Below are 20,040 nucleotides of genomic sequence, written 5' to 3' on the forward strand. Positions count from 1 at the left end.
CTGTTCTCCTTCTCAGGTGCAATTTAAATTGTGCAGTAAAATCCATGCTCCGTGTTTAATATGATATATTAAACAAATGGAACTATAAAACTATGGAAATACAAATAGGGAATTTAGCGTTTACTTAATTTAATGTTGAACCACTTTTGTACTTCTTGTTACGTCTGTGATTACATCAGTACAGGTTGCCTGCAGGAATGAGCCTGGTGTATGCAGATCCTGGAAAGGTTTCTTTGCAGCTGTACTATTTAGAAATTAATTTTAAAAATCTGAGCTCTGCAGCACAAAGCGATGTTGAGGGATATTCTGCTGTGGTGTAATTGCTGCATTCATGGGAGTTTCCAAGAGTTAAAAATTAAAGGGCTGATGAAAAACAATATAAATTGAAACAGGTGGTTTTGCAGATTCTAGCTCTTTCCAGCTAGTGATAAATCCAGTTAGTAATATCTTTTATGGAGCTTTTATGGACTGGGGGGCAAACACAGCATGACTTGGTTGCTTTTGAAGGCATTAAGTTAAATATTAACCTAAGGTACGTGGCGAAACATCCCAGCAGCTACAGATTGGCTCCAATACACGTTCACATCACAATGCCAGACAACATTTGTCTCCTATCTGTGTTTGAGTAGCATCCAGCACGCAGCTTAGCAGCAGTTACACGCTCTATTTTTGACATGTTTAACAGAAAAAGATCCCAGCAGGTGCAGCTGTGATGTAGGCAGGGGTTTGGGTACTGAATTATGCTCAGTGCTTATCTACCTGGGAAATATTCTGTAGCTAATAGATACTACTTGCAGTCACAACAAAATTTAAAGGAAAAAAACCCACAAAAGACCAGTGTTTCAGATCTTTCCTTACTCTAGTATTAATATGTTGACATTTAAAACTTCAGTTATGACATACTTCTCAGAAAAATTTGGAACAACCTCAGTGACCATTTCATATGGTCGAAATTTTTGAATTTAACAAAAAAGTCCTATTTCTTGCCAGTTGGACAAAATACAATTTATCTTAATAAATATTTAATTTACATTAAGGTTTACAGAAAGCTCAGAGAATAACTAATTTTTTTTTTTTTTTTAAATTGCTCGGTAATTACTACTTAAATAAGCCACTACTTTCTCAAGTTAAGGTAGCCCTGATGAAAAACTACTTTCCATAAAATTTTACGGGCATTATATCTGGCCTAAAATATGCAGGAAAAAAAATCAATATTGTTATCATCTGTAATGGAAGCATAACATTTATAAATGATGGAAGTGCATTATTTCAGTAGATCAAGCAGTCTTAAGTTTGAAATGTCACAATATTTGAATTCATTTTTTATTTATTTTATTATTCATCTAAATATTTGCAGATCCAGCACAGACATCCACTGCTCAACACTTGTTTGGCTCTTTATCAAACCCAGAGCATTTTGTTCTATGAGTTTCTTTTACTTTATCTACAAGTAAATTTTATTTAGTGGTACTTGGCCTTTTCTGCCTGTTTTGCCTGGTTTACTGCATTTTAATAACAAAACTGAACTATTCTTCACAGATTTTTAACAAACAGTTTCCTGATTAATAAATAATTGAGTTCCTTCAGAATTTTGTCTTTCTCTCTGATGTCCCAGAGTTTGTGTCCTTGCTCCAAGATAATTTTAAACTCACCTTTCACCCAACATCTCAAAACACAATTAACTTATCAAAGTCATAAGAATTCTGCCCATAGCATACCAGAAAAATATTATCCCAGCTGGCCCAAGAAAGGGTATAACCAGGTTATGAATAATTTTAGGATAGTAACTAAAAGACAACTTCAAATCCCCATGGATGTGCAAAAGAAGCAGTGAGGGGGAAAAGCAGGTAAGAGTTTGATAAATCAGATATGTTCTAGTTGCAGCACATGTGGTAGTAAAAGGTTGGACTTTATGACCTAGGAAGTCCCTTCCCAGTGCAGAATTTGCACAGGGTATTAAAAATAGTTAATGAAGGCTTGTTACTGTAAAGGGTGGGAATTATTGTATGATATGGAAGGAAAAGACCTACGGTTAACACATCCCTTTTTCACTCACCTGCTGAAAGAATAAAAAGTGGGAATGAAGTATTAATTTTTTTAGCTATGAATATCAGTGGCACCATTAAGAAATATTTGCAAGCTAAGGCTTTTTTTTTTTTTTTAGGAGGAGGCATTTCTGGAAATGGTGTCAAAATGTTCCTCCGCTTGGCTGGCCCTGCACCTCACCTCCCTTTACATCCCTATCCTCAGACAGCTCAGGCTTCAGAAAATAAATCTATAGGCTGAAATAGCCTGCGAGGTATATTTGGCTTTAGCCTAGGTAACGGGGGCATGTTTGTGAATCAAATATTACAGCATGAAGGAAACTACAGCTGGGTAGGGTGTCAGGCTGCAGTTGTCACCCATGAATCAGAGACGAAGCCACAGGCTCTGGGGGAATCCCAGGGATCAGCCTGGGAAGGAAACACCCCCTCAGCGAGTGATGGGTGGCTGTCCCAGCCACGTGCTTGCCTTTACATTTATCACAGGGGTTTGATTTCGCCCTTGGGTTAAGCGTGTCTCTCCGGAGCAATTTCTGGGAGCGGGGTTGATCTCCTCTGGCAAAAGGCAAATGTTTCATGCTTCTCTTTGAGGGTGGCTGAGTTAAACGGCTGCCCTTTTAGAAACCTCCAGCTCAGGGAAATACCTTGCCCTGCCGGGGGTCCTCACCACCCACTGCTCTTACCCTGACCTAAACCATATAAAGAACCATCTCTGTATCCTGCTGAAAGTTACTCACAATCTGTGAAGAGTCAAAGAACTTCTCTATTAGGGTTAAAAAAACCCAAAATGCTTGGCACCTGATTTTATTCACTGGAGAATTGCATCTGCTTAGGTTTGGGGGAGAGATATGATTTTAGTTGCAATTGCCCATGACTAGCCGAAGGGATGCTGATCTGGATTTATCTAACACACCCTAAAGAGAAGCGTTGGAGACAACTCTTTACTCCCATGGCAGTGCATGGTCTCAAAATATTAAACCTTGCCTTCTAGCTTCCCTTTGAGGGAAGGAAAATTCAGAAATTCAGAAGAAAAAAAAAATTATCCTTGAGCAAGGGCAACGCAAAGTCATGGTGCATATATGTACATGGAGCTCTGCCTGCCAGCATCGGCAAGCTCTGCCCAGGCTGCAGGCTGGGGGTGTGCTGGCTGCAGAAGCCATAAAGCCATGGGAGCATGGCACAGGGCCAGTGCAAACCAGTGCAAACCAGTTAAGACATGAATTAAATTTAGGCTTGGGTGGATGTCCCCCATGGATGGAGTAATCTCATGTTTGTCTGGAGAAGACCTTATTCCAAGCACTGTATCTGCAGTACCTTGCAGGGAAGCTCTGGCTAAAGCAGTTTTTCATGTGATGGATGGATTATTTCTGTGTGGTTTTACAAAATGCTGAGACTGGCTGTGCCTCAGTCCCCTACGGCAGCACCTAAGACAGAGGGATGGTACCTTACGATGAAGTCTGAGTGCGCACTCTGCATGATCTGCTTCTCCGAACGGATGTGCTCCTGCTGCCTCGTGTCCACGATGTGACGTTTCTTCAGTATTTTCATGGCAAATGTTTTTGATTCTTCGCTTTTCAGCTGGACCTTGGGTAAAGCAGGCAAATGGAAGGTTAGAAGCAGAGTGCCAAACTGTGACCAGACCAACTGCATGGGCACCCAGTAATTCCACCTCCCTACCTTCAAATCTCACCACCCTACCTTCAAATAATTCCTCTCACCTCTTCAGTCACCAGCTTCACTTTGGTATGAACAAGATTTCTAAATACTTGCTGGATTGCTAAATAAAAAAAAAGCTGTTTCTAAAACTGCATGTGTTTTAGGGAAAAACCTAACCATCAGTGTCGCTCTCAGGTCAGAAGATGTTGCTAGATAATGTACAACGTTCACAAAGCCTTTTTCTACAGATAGTAACAAATACATTGGCTCTGGCAGGGAAATGCAGTCCTTGGATGCTTGTAGAGGACGAGCAGAGCTGTCTTTTCAACGGCACTGCTTGGTCACGTCTTTACTTTTAACCTTAAGCCTCAGCAACCTATTTTTAGCCTGATTTCCCAAGACAAGGTTGAAGAGAGTTGTTTGCTTGCTTGCCGGCATAACCCTGGTAACTTCTGAACCCTGAGCCACCCCCAGCCTGCTCTGAGGGACTGGTACCCGTCCCAAAGACAGCTGGAAAGCAGTCATCCTTCCGTCTTGGCCATCCCCTCTTAGTTACCACCAAACGAGAAAGGAATTGTCATTGAACTCCCAGGCCTCCTAGTTTGCTAAATTCCCCCAGCAACTGTTCACAATAATACTGAAGCAGTTAAACGCGTTTCCCCCTTTTATAGTAAGAGGTGACACTTCTATTCTGGTTTTCTTGTAGGAATTTGGATTCAGCGAGCAGACAAGTGGCTTGTCTATCATCAAGCACCATCAGAAACCCAGTTCACCTTTAAGATTAGGAGAAAATATTCATGAAGTTGCAATTTATTTAATAACTATTTTTTTTTTAATTTTCTTGGTAACAGAAATGTGGGCTGATACGAGACATGATACCTTCCACACTTTTCCCAGGCTGCATACCATAACCTTGAACAGTTTCCTCTGCATCTACTTTGTTCACGTAATGGTTCATGTCGCAGAGTAAGTGCAAGAAGGCATTGTTTCCTCATCATCCCGTCTTTGTTGGAAATCAAACTGATAATCTGATGTCCACAAAGACACATACAGTTTAAGAAAATCAAACCCAAAAGGCTGATTATCAGTTGGCAAAGAGGTTTCCAACAGCACCACAAGCCATTCAGAAATAAACCCTAATAAACAAGAGTCGACCCATCTATGGCCAAAGATTTCATCATTAAGTTCTATAATATGTATATAGGTATGAAATTCTCTATCTCTTTTAAAGCCACTTGGGGTTTTGGTCCCCAGATTTGTGGCTTTTTACTTTCCCTGTAGCTGCAAGCATTTCCAAGACCACATAAAACTTTTCTTTTTCCAGAGATGCTATTCTGCATTTCACACTGAGACTCATAATTATTATCCTTGCATGAAGCCTGTGTTTGCCATTTAATCTTCAGGGAGACAGGGTACAAAACCCTAAACAATCCACATAAAATAAAGAAAAACATTTTTCCTCATCTATGCAGTAGGGCTGCCCAGTTCTTTATTGAACTGCTGCTACACAGCATTGCTTTTGCTATGTGGTTTGACCACAGCTCAAAGCAGAAAGAAGTTCTGCATTTATGGCAGACTGAAAGTGATAAAAACATTTTTCGTTTGGGGTTAGGGTTTGTTTTCATTTTTTTCACTTTGAATAAATCACATATGGACTTTAGTTCAAATGCTGAACTAAATTATTAGATATTAACCCATCTCAACGAAACCAGGCTGTTTTAGGGAAGCAGGCATAGAAGTGAGGTCACACACAGGGAATGGAGACATGATAAAAGTTGAGGTAAAATCTGGGCTGAGCAGAATTTACCAGAACTTGGAAAAAAAATAAAAAACAAAAAATGTTTAGTATGACTAAGCATACACTTCTGGAGAATTTATCCCTGTTGCTTTTGGTGGTAATACAGATTGCCCAGTTCCTCATCAGACCTGTCCATCTGGTGATGGACAAGCATAATTAGCTGCCACACAAATTATTTCAAACAAAAGTCTGTTCAAATCCCCATTAGATATTACAGATGAGATTTGTTTTCTTTCAGCCTGTAATTTTTAAGGTTACATTGTCCACAGACAAATAATAAATGAACAATGGAACCAAGAAAGTAGATCCAGTTGCAAATTTGAACACTTTGTGGTCAATCTGGACATGAAACATAAAAAAAAAAAGAAAAAAAAAAAAGGTATTTAGCACTCAAAACTTACTTGTCCTATTTTCTTGACATTAATCTGTACTAGATATTGGTCTTAAACACCACCACCTGGTGAAGGCTCAGATGAATAAAATCTAGTATCTTATAATAAAGGATAGTATGAATAATTCTCCATGTGTACCCTTCTGGTATTGTCATTTTAATACCATGGATTCTGACTACCTATTTTTTGTGTCTTTCATTAAAAAGGCTATTTCTTTTATTAATTACTGTTTTTTCAGGGATACCTGGGCACATGATGGAGTCTGGGGAAGTAACCTGCTTTCCTATATGCACATGCACAGCTTCAAAATAAGTACAGGAAAGGAAATTATTATAAGGAAGCAGAAGGCAGGGCTTTTATTTGGTGTTTGATGATGTTATAACTGCCAAAATTGTTTAAACGTAGAACAATCAAGTGGCTACAATTAGCTAAGGCAAGACTTTGACCTAATGCCACAGGATAATTTAGATCCATTTTCCATTCCCATGCCTGTTCTGCTTCATAAGGCAGAGGATTTGTGAGAGTCTGGGAGTGTAGGGGGATTAATTTGCATTAAAAGTGATGATGCACCGAAACAAGATGCCAAGGTACAAAATCTGAGGCTTAAATTTTGGATCACTTGGCTGTCCACCTGGAAAATGAACCCTGAAAACTTCTCCTCCTTTTTCAACATGCCTGAGTCCTCCCCTTGTTTTGCTGTTCCTGTAAATGTGGTAACTGTAAGGATTATTTTTATGACGTAAAGCTAGACAGTACTTTTTAAGATTAAACTCATGACAGTTAATAGAAAAAAATCCCATGTCTAGTCCTAATCTCATATCAAAAGTAGAAGAAAATATATCCAGGGGTCACCTGGATGTTTTATTTAAAAAAAGCAGAAAAAGGTTTAATGTTGAGAAGATGAGAAAGGGCTGCTAAGAAAACCCTGTCCTCCAATTATAATGAGAAAAATAACACAAGGAGCCACAGAAACCACAAGGATTTTGACTCTTGGCACAGAAGGAGGTGGATACGTTGAGCAGGAAGCTCAGCCTCCCGAAGAAACCCACCACAAAAATCTCACAAATGCTTCAGAAAAGGGAAAAGTGTGCCGTTTTCCATGGAAGGCAGTTTACAAAGGAGCCATCCTTGCTACACAGATCATGGGATCAGTTTCACTCACTTGGAAGCAAGATCTTACATTTCAAAGGCCTCAGGACTATTGATTCAGTGGAGACCTGCTGGAGCCTTGGGTTTCAATCGCTTTTCTCCTAGAGCATCTGAGCCACTAAGAAGACCAACACAGGGTAACCACCAGCCTCCATCTCCCTCAACCTTTTTTTTTTTCAAGTTAAAAGAAATTTTGGTCCCTTCCCTCCTCCTTTTTTCACTCCTCCTTAGCACTGACCTTAACCAATCATTGCACTTTCACCAGCACAAAAATCTCCAAAATTATCTCTCTTGGAGATTCAGTGTGCTAATGATAAGAGCAAACATCAAAGTCCACATTTAACAATGATTTTAAAGTTACATATCTGCTGAAAGGCCCAGTGTCGGGGGAAAAAATAGACATAAAATTTATAGCACTGAGTATACTCCTTCCCTTTCTCTCCACCTTCATACACGTGTTTCAGCTTCCCATTTTATGTCCATCCCATGGCTGAGCTCTGGCACATGGTCCACGCCTGCAGTTCTGCCTCCAACTTGCACGGGCTTAATGGCAAAATGCAAAACAGGCTGAACAGCAAACCTCTGCCAACAGCAGACCCAGATCATGCTTTCCAGTGTAATAATCACTAAAATAGTGAACCTTGGTAAAGATATACTGATGCTCTCCTGGACAGACTCTCTCCTGGTGAATCTGGTTGAGCTCTTGCCCCCTGTGTTATAAATGAATCTCTGGAGGATATAAGACCTTTCAGCTCTGGAACAGGAATATATTTTCTCTCCAAAGCACAAGAAAATGCAATTGGATGCATAGTTAAATAAAGTCCCAACACCACCTTAGAGAGGTGATGTAGAAAGCCAGAGATAGGGGAGATAAAATTAATTAGATTAGGTCATTCTGCAGGATTCTGATCCAGGAAATGAACTGCATACTAGTGACAAAAATAACAGCAGAAATGTTGTTTATAATTAAATGAGCCAATTGTAGAAGCAAAATAGAATAAGAAATAATTGGATTTATTTTGTATATTTGCATAAATATAAAAATTATGATATATATTGCATACATGCTTATATGCAAAATATAACTATGACTAGAATATAAAATAAACATATAAATACAAATTTTGCAAAATATTCTGGTCCAAGCATTTTGGTGATGGGATAATCACACTCACATTTGGGGCTGTGGCTGCATTTTCAACCAGCAGGTATTAATTGGACAAGGCGACATGGGGAGAGCCATACTCCTTCAATTTTTAGCCTCTTTCTAACATACAAGCTCACAGCTTCACGAAGAGGCAGCTGTTCCTGTTCTCTACGTGACACACATCTAGACCTCTGAAGCAAGGAAGCCACACAACATCGGGGTGGGGAGAGGGAGCTGAAGCAAGCAGCTTTCCTCTGTGCCAGCCCCACAGCTTCCCTTCCCCGGCATGCTTTGCAATCATGTGGGAAGCATCATCCACCCGGTGTCATGGCCTTTGGCTGTGCTCCAGCATGGTGCCCCATTCCCATGTCACCAGGTGGTTTTTTGGCAGTCTGAGTCATGATGACAAAGCTACCCCTGAGCGGACCCAAACAGATGGGTCACTATCTGAAAATACATTCAAGGAGAAGTTACCCTCAGGAGGAACACTGCAAAATTAGGACAAGATGCAAACGCAGGGGAGAAGAGGAAGAGAAAATAAGTGAAGAGGAGAAGGAGAGATGGAGAGGAGAAGGAGAAGAGGAAGAGAAGAAATGCGACATCTCTTGCTTTCCCAAGTCCTTGTTTCGTTAGACCCTCAGCTGGGCTCCCTGTGCTTATATGAAAATGCTGGAACCACTCCAAAAGCATTGCTTTGCTTTATGGTGTATAAACTGCAACTTCCAAAACACACAGTATGCTTAAGGCCTGGCTATTTTTTTTAAACACAGCTATAATTCATGTACAAATAAATATGTTTTTACACCTTAGTGCTTTTTCAGACTTTCCAGGAAAAGGGATATTGATGAGACAAAATCCAGACCTCAGTGGAAAAAAGAGTAAATTGGTGTATCTGTATGTTTCTTACCCTTCCTTTTTCTCTGCCTCTGTTTATTATAAATCATATATGTGTATTATATACAGTCTGAAATGTGAGCAATTTCCGTGTAACTCCAGTGAGAGCTGAACTGATGCAATGCAAACTGACCTCAAGAAACTGTAAACGTTAATAAATATTTACCAGAATGTAGAACAACTCCCCAAAGAAGGATTTATTTTCAGTGAAGACTAGTGAGGTGCCTGAACCTTGCCATGCCTAGCCTGGGGATATACTATTTTAACTGCATCTATGTCATTCACGTCAGGGGTCCTTCTATTCCTGCATGATATTCTAGGAGAAGACAGCAAAGAACTTCTGATTTTCTGAATTCCGATAAACCACAGATGTTGTGCCTGTGGGTTACAGCTCTTGCACGGCTGTGGGTTTTCCAAGAAGCCTTAAGATTATGGGGTTTTCTCCAAGGAGATGCTACAGACAATATTTGACACTACGGTACACTGTGCAGACCCCTGAAGCCATGAAAGAGCAACAGACCCAAGGGCATGAAAGCAGAGCTGAACACATATTTGTATTTATAGATTATCCTTCCTTCATTTTGGCAGCTACATAGAGGTTACAACTGGAATGGTGTTTGCCACTCAAAAATCTCCAGATTTCTTCGCATTGATATAATGGAGGCATTTGAACACAAACTTTTACAGTGTCTGGACACCACACTCACAAAAACTTTGCTCAGGACCCTTTTCTGCTGATCTTCAAGGGAGCTGGCTGGGCTTTCAGCTAAATGGGAACACACAGGGAGCAGAGTTTGTGCAAGTAAAAAATATTTCATTTACTCTGGAGACGTGGCTTCTTCCTAAACACCCAGTAATGTTGAGCTTTTAGGAGCTGGACAGAAGCTTTTCTTGAACTCTCGTGTCCACAACACACAGACAAGTTTCCTCTTGCTCATGTCTCCTGTTGAACTACACGTGCAGGCACGGAAATACCTCTATAATGACAAAGATGCACTTACAAAGGGCTTTTGTTAGCTGTGCATTTTGCTATATGTGTATTATTCAGATATAACGGAGCCAGAAATCTGTGCTATCATGAAATGTGAGAACCATTGTATCACATTAAAAAATAACTGACTCAATTGCAGCGCTTGGGAACCGATGTGCAAAATGCTTTTGCTTGCTGAGTATATCCAAGGTCCTTTATTTTCCACCGTTTCCTAGCTAGATGCATTCAAACCAACAAAAATAGCAGCAGCTGTTGCTGAGCGCAGCACTTGCAAGCTGAGCTCTCCTAATCCCAACAGCTGAACTGCTGCACGAACAAAGCGGTGACGTCTCCCCCCACCTAGCAAAAGAGTACAGCATGCTTTCAGTACTAAATATATTTATGTTCTTCCAGGATGAAACAGATTTCCCCATAATAATAATCTTTCCCTTGCAACTTGCTTTCTTACCAGCATTTCTTTTTATTACTCTAGCGAGGGAATATCTCGCACATATTTATGTCTTCAAGCCTACTGGTGGTGCTCAGTATTGCAGGTCTCTGTTAGGGTTTTGAAGGTACTTTGCACGTCTCCTTAAGGCCAGATTCAGCCACTCTCCTGACCAAAGGCTTAAAGAGAAACTGCAGTTTGCATATCTAAATTATAAGCAGGCTACACGGTGTTTCTCACTATATCTGTTCCACCTCGTGCTCAACATCATGTTAGTTTTGGGTTAGTTGCATGCTGCATGCAAACAGGCATGGTGATTGGGCTGGGTTAGCCTGGAAAATAGGTGAAGACTAAATAAAAAGACCTAAGATGGAACAAAAAATCATGGAGTAAAAATGAAGTCTTAAAGGTATTCTGTAGGCTGAAATTTTGAAAGATGAATCATGAATTAATTACAAGTGAGCAGCAGGGTGGCAACAGTCCATGACAGTGACCTTATTTTCTTTGAAAAAGTCTAGATTTAACTGGTTGGAAAAACATTAAATGTCCTATCACAGTCTGAGCACTGTGGGACTCTACAGGAAAATAAATTGCAAAATTGAAATTACACTCTATGAATACCCCTAAGTATACACTAAAAAATCGCTTAGAAAACCTCAGCGATTTAACAATTAAATTTGCTTAATCAAATACTCAAGTGTGCAAAAACCTGTAATTCTATGTTTTGATTTCTGTACTGAAAACTGATATTCACTGCTTGACAACGTGCACAACTAAGTTTTTTATAAGCAAGGGCATTTGGAAATGTATTACAACTTGTGCCTTTCTATAAAGCCCAGAAGTAAATATTATTTTTCAAAAATGTCTAGAAGGAAAAGGCTAAAAAGCAGTGAGGAATGTAAACTGTTTCATGCATAAAATCATTCCAATAAAAAGTAAATAGCACAAGGGTTATATGGCTAAAATATACAAAACTGAATAGAAAAACTCACTACTGTGGTTTCTTGAAAGTATCACATGAACCTAAACTCTCTAACCTCATACATGAACCAGTCCCGCTCCTGAGTTTGGCTTTGTCTGCAATATAGCACCTATTTTTATGTCTTATTCCTGCCTCCAACCGGAGCTGAAGCCTCTGCCTTGACAGCTCATATCCTGATCTGGCCTCTGACAATATCTGATGGGCTACAAACAGCATCTCGTCCTTCTGAACTTTGACATCACTCTTTCCATTAGCAGACAAGCCCAAGAATATGTTTCCATCTACAAAAGATGTATTTAATTCCATTAGAAATTAAAAATCAAAGGAAAAATTAAAAAATAGCGCTGCAGTGGTCCAGCCCCATCTGACAGTATCATTAAAATTAAGCATCTTGCATACAGCTAAGAAGGGAAGGGAAAAAAAAGGGCCAGATCTTCATAACCAGCAGTTTGCTCAGCTCAGTATCAGCATCTTCACTATCAGATGAATGTGGGATTTACTCAGGTACCTGATTTTAAATCCCTTACTTAAATCTCAGTTTCATCATCTTTAACGCACCCTAAATTCCTGATCTTTCAACAGGAAGAAGGCTAAAGGATTCCTGGCAATTAAAAATAAAAATGAAGAGATTTCAAAGAGAAGACTGATCTTTCTAATAAACAACTTTGTAATAGCTAGAACAAAAGCATAGCTATACAGCTGGAAATTTCCAGTAATAAATATCTGAATTATGCATCTATCAGTCCATTGGAAGACAATTATGGTGTTTTTTTCTCACAATCTAATTAATTCACTAATGGTTTTGTTTACAAAACAGGCTAGAGGCTATAATAAATTTGATTGCACTTCATAATCTGTGGCCAGATTTCTCTTAAAACATGAATTAAAATGAAAAATGCCATACTGTCCATTTTAAAAGGTCTTGTATAGCCCCAGTAAAATGTGGCTGAAAATAAGGCTTCGTTTTTATGTGCCTTTATTCATCACCGCATTATAAAGTTTAGCTTTTAGTGGCCACCATCAAGCCAAAAGGACTTCAAGGTGGTCCTTGAATTAAGAAGAATGTTACTAACTTTGCACCTATTAAAATCAAGCCCGTGAGGGCTGGGAGCACTTTTCAGAAGAGCAAGGGAATTCAAACTAATTTTTACAAATTGAAGAGACGACTTGAAATAAAACAGACACCATTTAGTGGTGACAAAGTGCTGTCCCTAGTTGTCCAGCTCTACCTGAGCAGAGGAAGGTCCAGATTGGACTAACATGTCTGGTTCTGTGCTCCAAAGAGGTGAAAGCCAGCTGGAGACTGAGGAACAGGAGGGATCATAGGCCTAGAAAGCATGAATTAGATGTAAAGCTCAAGAGAAGCACATTTATTCTTTTAAAGAAGAGCTCTGGGTTCATGTGATAATGGTGTTCAAATGCATACAACCCATCCTCAAGGGTTACAGGCATTGTATTTCAAGCCTACTACAGGCTACAGCAGGGAGATGTTAAATATTAGGAAAAAGCTTCCTGGGAACCTCCTTCCCTAGAGACTTCAACAACAACTTAGGGAAAACTGGTCAGAAGTGGTTAGGTATATTGACTCTGCCTGTATGACGATCTCTTCAGGTCCCTTCCAGCCCAAGGTTTAATGACCGTATGGTTGAAATATGTTCTCAAAGTGCCACTGACTTCCGCCAAACTGCTGAATGATTAAATGTTTCGTGAAGTCAAGGCTAAAAACGGAGACTGTCCTTAATCTGCCTATTGCCTGCTGCCTGCAGGATGTCCAAACCCATACGGGGTTATGGGGTAACCTCAGAGTGCAGAAGGCACAGCTCTCTCCAAGACTGTGTATGTGCAGGGATGGTGGGTAAGTCTATAGGTTTTCACTGGTTTAACTGTCCTGAGAAGCGAACAAAGGTGTAGCTGAAACCAAGTCTCAATTAAACTTGCTATGGGGTGTTGACAAAATACATTATGTTTGTGAATTTATAACAACAGGAATGATTTAAAATCTCCTTCCCCATCGCTGAGTGATTGTCAGAAGCGATTACCCTGTAAATCAATATAATAAAAAGGCATGTCTTCAGATGCGGACCCGATTTTTAGTCTACCTGTGCTCAGCCATCACCTCCATGAATTGATTTCACAATAATGACTCTAATCCTGTATGTTCAGACACTCCAATATATTTATTTCAAGAGCTGTCAAAAATAATCTTGATTTAAATCCAAAATAACTGACCTGGGGCAGATGATTAGAAACACAGGACTTAAATTAAAAGGAAATTAAAGAACAAAGACAATAACAATAAAGTTCAGTGATTTATGGAGGCTGAGGACACCTGACCTACATCCCCGTCCTCTGCAAAGTGGTGCTTCATGGGACATGAACCTGAGATGACATTCCTTATTCCAATGTATTACTGGATCCCAACAGAGAAGATGCTCAACTGACACAGTGCTGAGAAGCTGAGTTGCAAAAAAATAGTGGATGCATCAGTTAATCCATGTTATTAAAAACCAAGCAGTCTGCTCCTACTGTTTTCTTTCTGCTCTGCTAAGGGAGTGCCCACCAGCTGGGCAAGACATGTCTCGGAGCAGCTTGCACCTACTTGGCAGCCCTCCAAAATGCGGGAGGGTTCTCCTAGGAATGTGCCACCACCAGCCCTGGGCAGACTGTGGTCTCTCTGACCTGCCTGTTTGCTTTTCAGACATTGAGGATCACACAGGTCCTGCTGTAAGTGAACAAAAAGCCTTTATTGGCTCTTGTTCCAGTGGCAGAGACAATCCCCATCTAAAATAGCAGAGCCACTACTCAGCTGGTTTCTCTTCTCAAGAGAAGACTGGATAAAAGTTGATTATACAGTCCAGCTGGGGATGAAGGAGGAGAACAGCATCTCTAAGGAGAAGGCATGTTGCAAGATCCATCAGGTAGCCATCAAAAACCTGACCAAACAATGTACAATACCAGTGCAAATCTGTTGGAAATGTCTCTTGACATACAAAGAATACAACTACCTAGAAAAGCCAGACAAAAAGGTATTTCCACATGTGATCTCTGTACAATTGAAAATAATATAAATTTTAGGCTGTCTCACCTAAAAAACATGTGTATGAATGCATTGAAGGGGTGACCTCTCCAAACAGGCAGCATACACAGAGGTTTCTGGAAAACCGGTGTGTATTGATACAAACCACATCTGCTCGTTAAAACACACACCAATGGGAGCATTATTCCTCCTTGGCCAGCAAGACCCAAACTAAGACGTAGACATTTCAGTTTCCAACCAGACACCACCACTTGCCCTCTTGAAGGGTATGGAGCTGCCCTGGGGGGGCTTACCCACAGCAGCTGAGGTTAAGCTATAAAAATCTTCTTCCTTGCAATGTACTTTATTTATTTGATCAATTTGACTCTTGGAAAGCGCAAAACCGTGAATGTTTTCCAGGAACAAACTCCAGTGCTGCTATGCACTGTCAGGCTACCATAACACATTCAAGCAAGGAAAAATTCAATTCCTCCAATACATTTTGTATTAGATCACTTTTAGCCTTGAATTATAAAATATATTTTTTCATGGAAAAGATAGAAGCAAGAGGTTTTCTAAGCACAGTTTTGACAAAAAGAATATTTTCGTGTTTTAATAACAAAATTTCTCTCAGTGGTAAAGAAAAATAATAAAATCTGGAGTGTTAAGCTAAACTTTTAAATATCTTTTATCCTTCTGTGTGTATTCACTGCAATTCAGTATTGGTTAAGAACTACAGAAAATTACCTTCACCAGCATTTTCCTGTGTAGGAGAGGGACACTCACCTCTGAAGAAAATCCCTACAAAGATAGAAACATCTTTCCCATCAGTAGCCTTTGGCAGGCTGTGTAGGCGGCACTGGGGGTTCCTGGAGGTTTGGGGGATTTGGACATCTCCTAAGAACCAGATATTTCTATCTGACCCTGATCTGATCTGATCCATTGAAGTAACAGAGCACATCCACTCCTGCTTTTCCTCACACGTAGCCAAGTGTCACGCATCGCTAAGGTTTAGTTTTTGTCAACACCTTAAAGCTTCCAAATTAATTCCGTGAGAAACCAGAGGTAGAGGACTGGCCCATGGCCATCAGTAACAGTCCAATTTGCTTTCATATCTTGTGGTTTGAGGGTGCCATAAGTGACCCCTCATGAAGGCAAGCTCTTGCACCTTCCCAGGAACACCTTGAGGTTTTCAAACATTCGACAGCATGTCAGAAAAGCCTTAAAAATGAAAACAAACCTCACAAACTCCTTCACAAGACTCAAACCAAGCCCCAAACTGGCCCAAGCCCCAAGTCCATCACTACAGGTCACCTCATGTGGAGAAGTCAGTGATGATGTTAATTTAGGAAACAAATCTCCTGAGCTTTATGCTGTTGTCAACCGAGGGTGAAGGGTGTTCATAAGGGAGGTTGAGTGCAACCCAAATTAAACTTCTGCTCTAAAACCCCCTCAGCAGCAGATGACTATAGGAGTGGGTATAGGACAGCCTTCCCAGGCTACGGCTGAGCTCTCGTGACTCTCTTCCAAAACAACAGTTGTTAATATAAAATAAATAAATAAATAAATAATCCAAACCCCAGGATGTGACCAGCTTTCTCATGCACATGCTCTCCTCTGCACAATTTTACATACTTCCAAACAGGAAAAGTCAGAAATAAATCACATGGAGGTATGAGTCACACTTTTAACACATAATTTATTCTTTAAATTGCAAATAATCACCGAAAAGCCTCATTTTGCCAGTTTTCCAATTCCCAGCACTATGGGTGCATTTGGTTCCCATAGGGTTATGGAGCAGGGAGTTCCCCAGAGTTTCATCATGACAGCAGTAACTCTGCTCCCTTTTCTGCTCCTAACTTACAGGAGTTCCTAACATGCTGTACTAGTGTCCAGTACTGGAAGCTTCTCTGCAGTCAGCACCATGATGTAAACTAAACTCCCTCTTTCTATTATAAGTTTTTGCATTTACATGGTGATACTACAAATTGGTCACACAACAGCTGCCATTTGTTTCCTTCTGCTCAGGCTTTGTTTTAATAAAGAGTATAGAGCTCTAAAACCAAGCAGAGCAAAAAGCAAACCTTTTTCTCCTTTCTCTAAAACTCTGAAAAAAATTAGTATTTTTCTGTGAAGTGTTGTCATAGTTCAGACTTTGAGTACAGCTTTTGTGATAACTATCTATAGACCTGAACTAGAAACTGCTTAGAGGAGACATTGTACCATTACTTCAGTTTTGGTTAAATAAGATTTTAGGCTGCTCTTTCAATCTTAACACTCAACAGCCATGCAATTCTTCAGGTTGTTTTTAAAAGGCAAACAATACCATAAAGATAGGACTACTTGGAGAGAGATTATGTGTTCTCCTCTCTCAACCCCGTACATAAATTCTTCTTGGTTACTGCAAGGCATTTATTTGTACATTTTTGTTTACTAGGAAACATAATTCAGCTTTCTTTAACCATTAGAAAATATATAATCCCATCACATAATTTTCTTCCAGTTATTCAGGTGTAATAACAAAGAAAAATTTAAAAACTCGTAACACAGTACTTATTCCAGGACATCATACAAACTTAAAAGAAGAAAACATTACCTACCAGCTCAACTCGTCCAAACCCTCCGACTCCAAGGGTGTCAATGATGTTGAAATCAGACAGTTTCAGGTTGGCGAAGAAGGCAGCTTCGGCTTCATATCTGGATTTTTTTATGCGAAAAAACGGAAATTTCTTAGAGGTGCAAACATGAGTACTGTGCAATACTGTACCCGAATGACATGAGCGTGGAACAGTGTTTACCTGCTTAATTTCCATCTTATCTCTTACAGTTTGCTTTTATTCACACTCATAGTTTTGCTGGTCCCAGTTATAGCATCGATCCAATGTGCACAGTTTTCCAAGGGAGAAAAGCAAACATACCTACTGCATGCCTACAGTGCCAATGTCTGGTACTGCAATTCAACTCCAGCTAGCCAGCAAACATTACATTTTGATATTTTCTATTAATCTTCTTGTGGGTTGTTTTTGGTTTTGGTGTCTTTAAGTATTTTTTGGAAGATAAAGTCTCTCATAGGAGTTTCTCTTATCCACAGGCTGGCAGTAGTTTCTATAAATGTTTATTGAAAATGGCAAGATCATTAAGGTCCCTGGAGAGAAATCACAGCCAGGTTTTATGAAATCAGATCCGATAAGCTGTGGGCTGGTGTGCAAATGCCTGAAATGTCTTATTTCAGTCACATATCAATATTCTTATAAGAATATCTTCACTTCTTTTCCTCCTATAAACTCACTTGGAGTAGACGTCCCAACCCAGGAGGTCCCAAAATCCAGATGCTCTCTCTTAAGCCCATGTCCAACTGGCTCACAACACAAGTTCACCAAGCCCTTGACTAAGGAAGCATGCAAATCTAACACATGCAAGCCTGCCAAAATAAGCTTCCCATGACTATCCTCATGAATATGAGTCCTCTAAAATAGCTCCTTGTCAAGGTTTATGGTATTTTTAGAAAGGCTCGGAGGGGAAATGGATGAACAGGATCCACCCACTCAATAAAGTTTGACATTCAGCTGCCGGAGAAGTCCCCATGCATGTACAACCTTTGGCCGCTGGTGACACAGACTTGTATGGGAAAAGAGCATTGACGGGATTATGAAGAGAGGCATGGAGGGTGTAAAGGGGGATTTGGCTTGGTTTTCAGTACTTAATTTTAGCCATAATAAGTTGCAATTAACAGATAGCCCATAATCCTCTGTTTCACCTGGATGCTTCAGTCCTGCATGGTAACACTAAAGATAAAACTTCATAGTGTTAGCCATGATCATATGTAAGTATCCACCTGTTTATCTTTTTAATGCACCTTGTTCATCATGCCTGCCTCTAATTCAGTATTGTGATGGAAAGGATTTACTTATTTACTCCCTTCAAATCACCTTATTAGTCTATTTAAAACTGCATTGACACTGGGGGGTGAAAGAGGAACAAAAACCCAACTAAAGTTAAAAGGGAAAAATAAAAAGAGGTGACAAGAAAGCTGAAAGGTGTCCGTCCTTTGTCCGTCGTCCCCCGTCCCCCCCGTCCCCGCCTCAAGCCCCAAATCCAGTGCAATAAAGCGCAGTGTTATCTCAGGGGTGCTGTCAACAAATTTCCTAAGCTTTGCTTTATTATTTATACTGTCACCAGATCCTCTCAGTGACCTTGCTCCTGTGGCCACAGCAGCCTGATGCATCTGATTTTGGAAACCAATCAGTACCGAGCCTGCTCTGAACTTGGGATAACCTTGTGTGACACAGCTGCTTATTGATTGCTTTATTCTCATCATGAGGTGCATACTAAATCTGTCACTAACAATCCTTTTCTAAAGGAAAGACGTATTTATATGTTCCCTTCTAAATCACAGCAGACACATCATTTTAAGGGTGACAAAGCAACGAGATAGGTCTAATTGTCATGATAATGTATAGACCAGTTAAATACCCTTAATGATTTATAATTGCTAAGAAGATGGAATCCCAGCATGGAAAATTACCCTTCAACGGTCAAATAATAAATGCAACAGTTCAGGTCAAGAAGCCCTGCATCACCTTTACCCAAGGCTTGGGAGTGGGAGGAAGTCATCTCATGCTCCCCGTGAGGCGGGGGACTCTGTCTTCTCCCCTGGGCAACTAGTGAGGATTTCTCAATGCTGAGCAAGCAGGGGATGAGATGGCAAACAGCAGTGTGTCAGAAAGGTTAGGGTCTCCAAAAAACATATGGGACAGAGAGGGGAAATGTTTTTGTTTTTTTTTTACCGTGTCATACCTCTTACTTTGAAAGACAGCCAAATCCTACAGAAATGACATATAGTTCATATCATGTGACATGAGAGGACAAAAACTAGGTAAGACATGGCACGGTGCTGGCAAGGCAAGCAGGATGCTAGTTCCCGCCCCTGCAAATTCCACCATTTGTCTCAAAAATCCCTTAGTTCAATGGGAGACAGGATCTTCTGCTCCAGTTCCAACTTAATAATTTTGTGTGTTGAGTCACAGAAGCCGAATGCTGCTGCTGGCTTTTAAAGTAAAACAGTGTTTTCATTTATTATTTTGCTTAGAAAATGCATTTGCAGCATTATTGTGATTGCTTTTTGAAATCTCTTGGCTAATTCTCTTTGACAGACTGCTTATGTGTAGTTAGTACATACAAGTGCAATGAAGCATAAAAACCAAATTGGATGCAGTTTTCTAGATACTGTGCAACAGGCATACAAAAACCAAAAGAAATTCCAAAAATATATAGTGAAATCAAAACACATAAAATCAAGAAAGCAAGCCCTTCTCATGCTTAGTAACAACAGCCACATCTGAATTGTTTTATTCCCAGCTACAAAGGTAAAAGTCCACTTTCAAATCAAATTCCTATAAACTAACAGGACTGATGCTCTTCAGCCCTGCAAAGCTTAAGAATAAATCTCTTCAGTCACTTATATAAAAATATCAAAATTAAAATATTCCCAAGCCATCTCCTAAATCAGAACCTGGGCTATAATTCTCATCTTGAAATTTAGAACA

At 40.0% G+C, this 20,040-nt stretch overlaps 1 protein-coding gene across 1 annotated transcript in view; it reads right to left on the bottom strand.

Annotated features, from left to right (window-relative positions):
• The window catches only part of PRKG1 (protein kinase cGMP-dependent 1), a 458,834-nt gene that overhangs the window by 15,633 nt on the left and 423,161 nt on the right, over window positions 1-20,040 (bottom strand). The window contains exons 9-10 of the mRNA XM_026851989.1: window positions 17,095-17,191; window positions 3,487-3,626 (exon numbers count right to left, since the gene is read on the bottom strand). Of these exons, the coding sequence (XP_026707790.1) occupies window positions 3,487-3,626; window positions 17,095-17,191 (237 nt within the window). The remainder of the gene's footprint in view (window positions 1-3,486; window positions 3,627-17,094; window positions 17,192-20,040) is intronic.

This window comes from Athene cunicularia (assembly GCF_003259725.1).
Source record: "Athene cunicularia isolate RWA chromosome 6 unlocalized genomic scaffold, athCun1 chr6_part2, whole genome shotgun sequence".
In the NCBI taxonomy this organism is placed as follows: domain Eukaryota; kingdom Metazoa; phylum Chordata; class Aves; order Strigiformes; family Strigidae; genus Athene; species Athene cunicularia.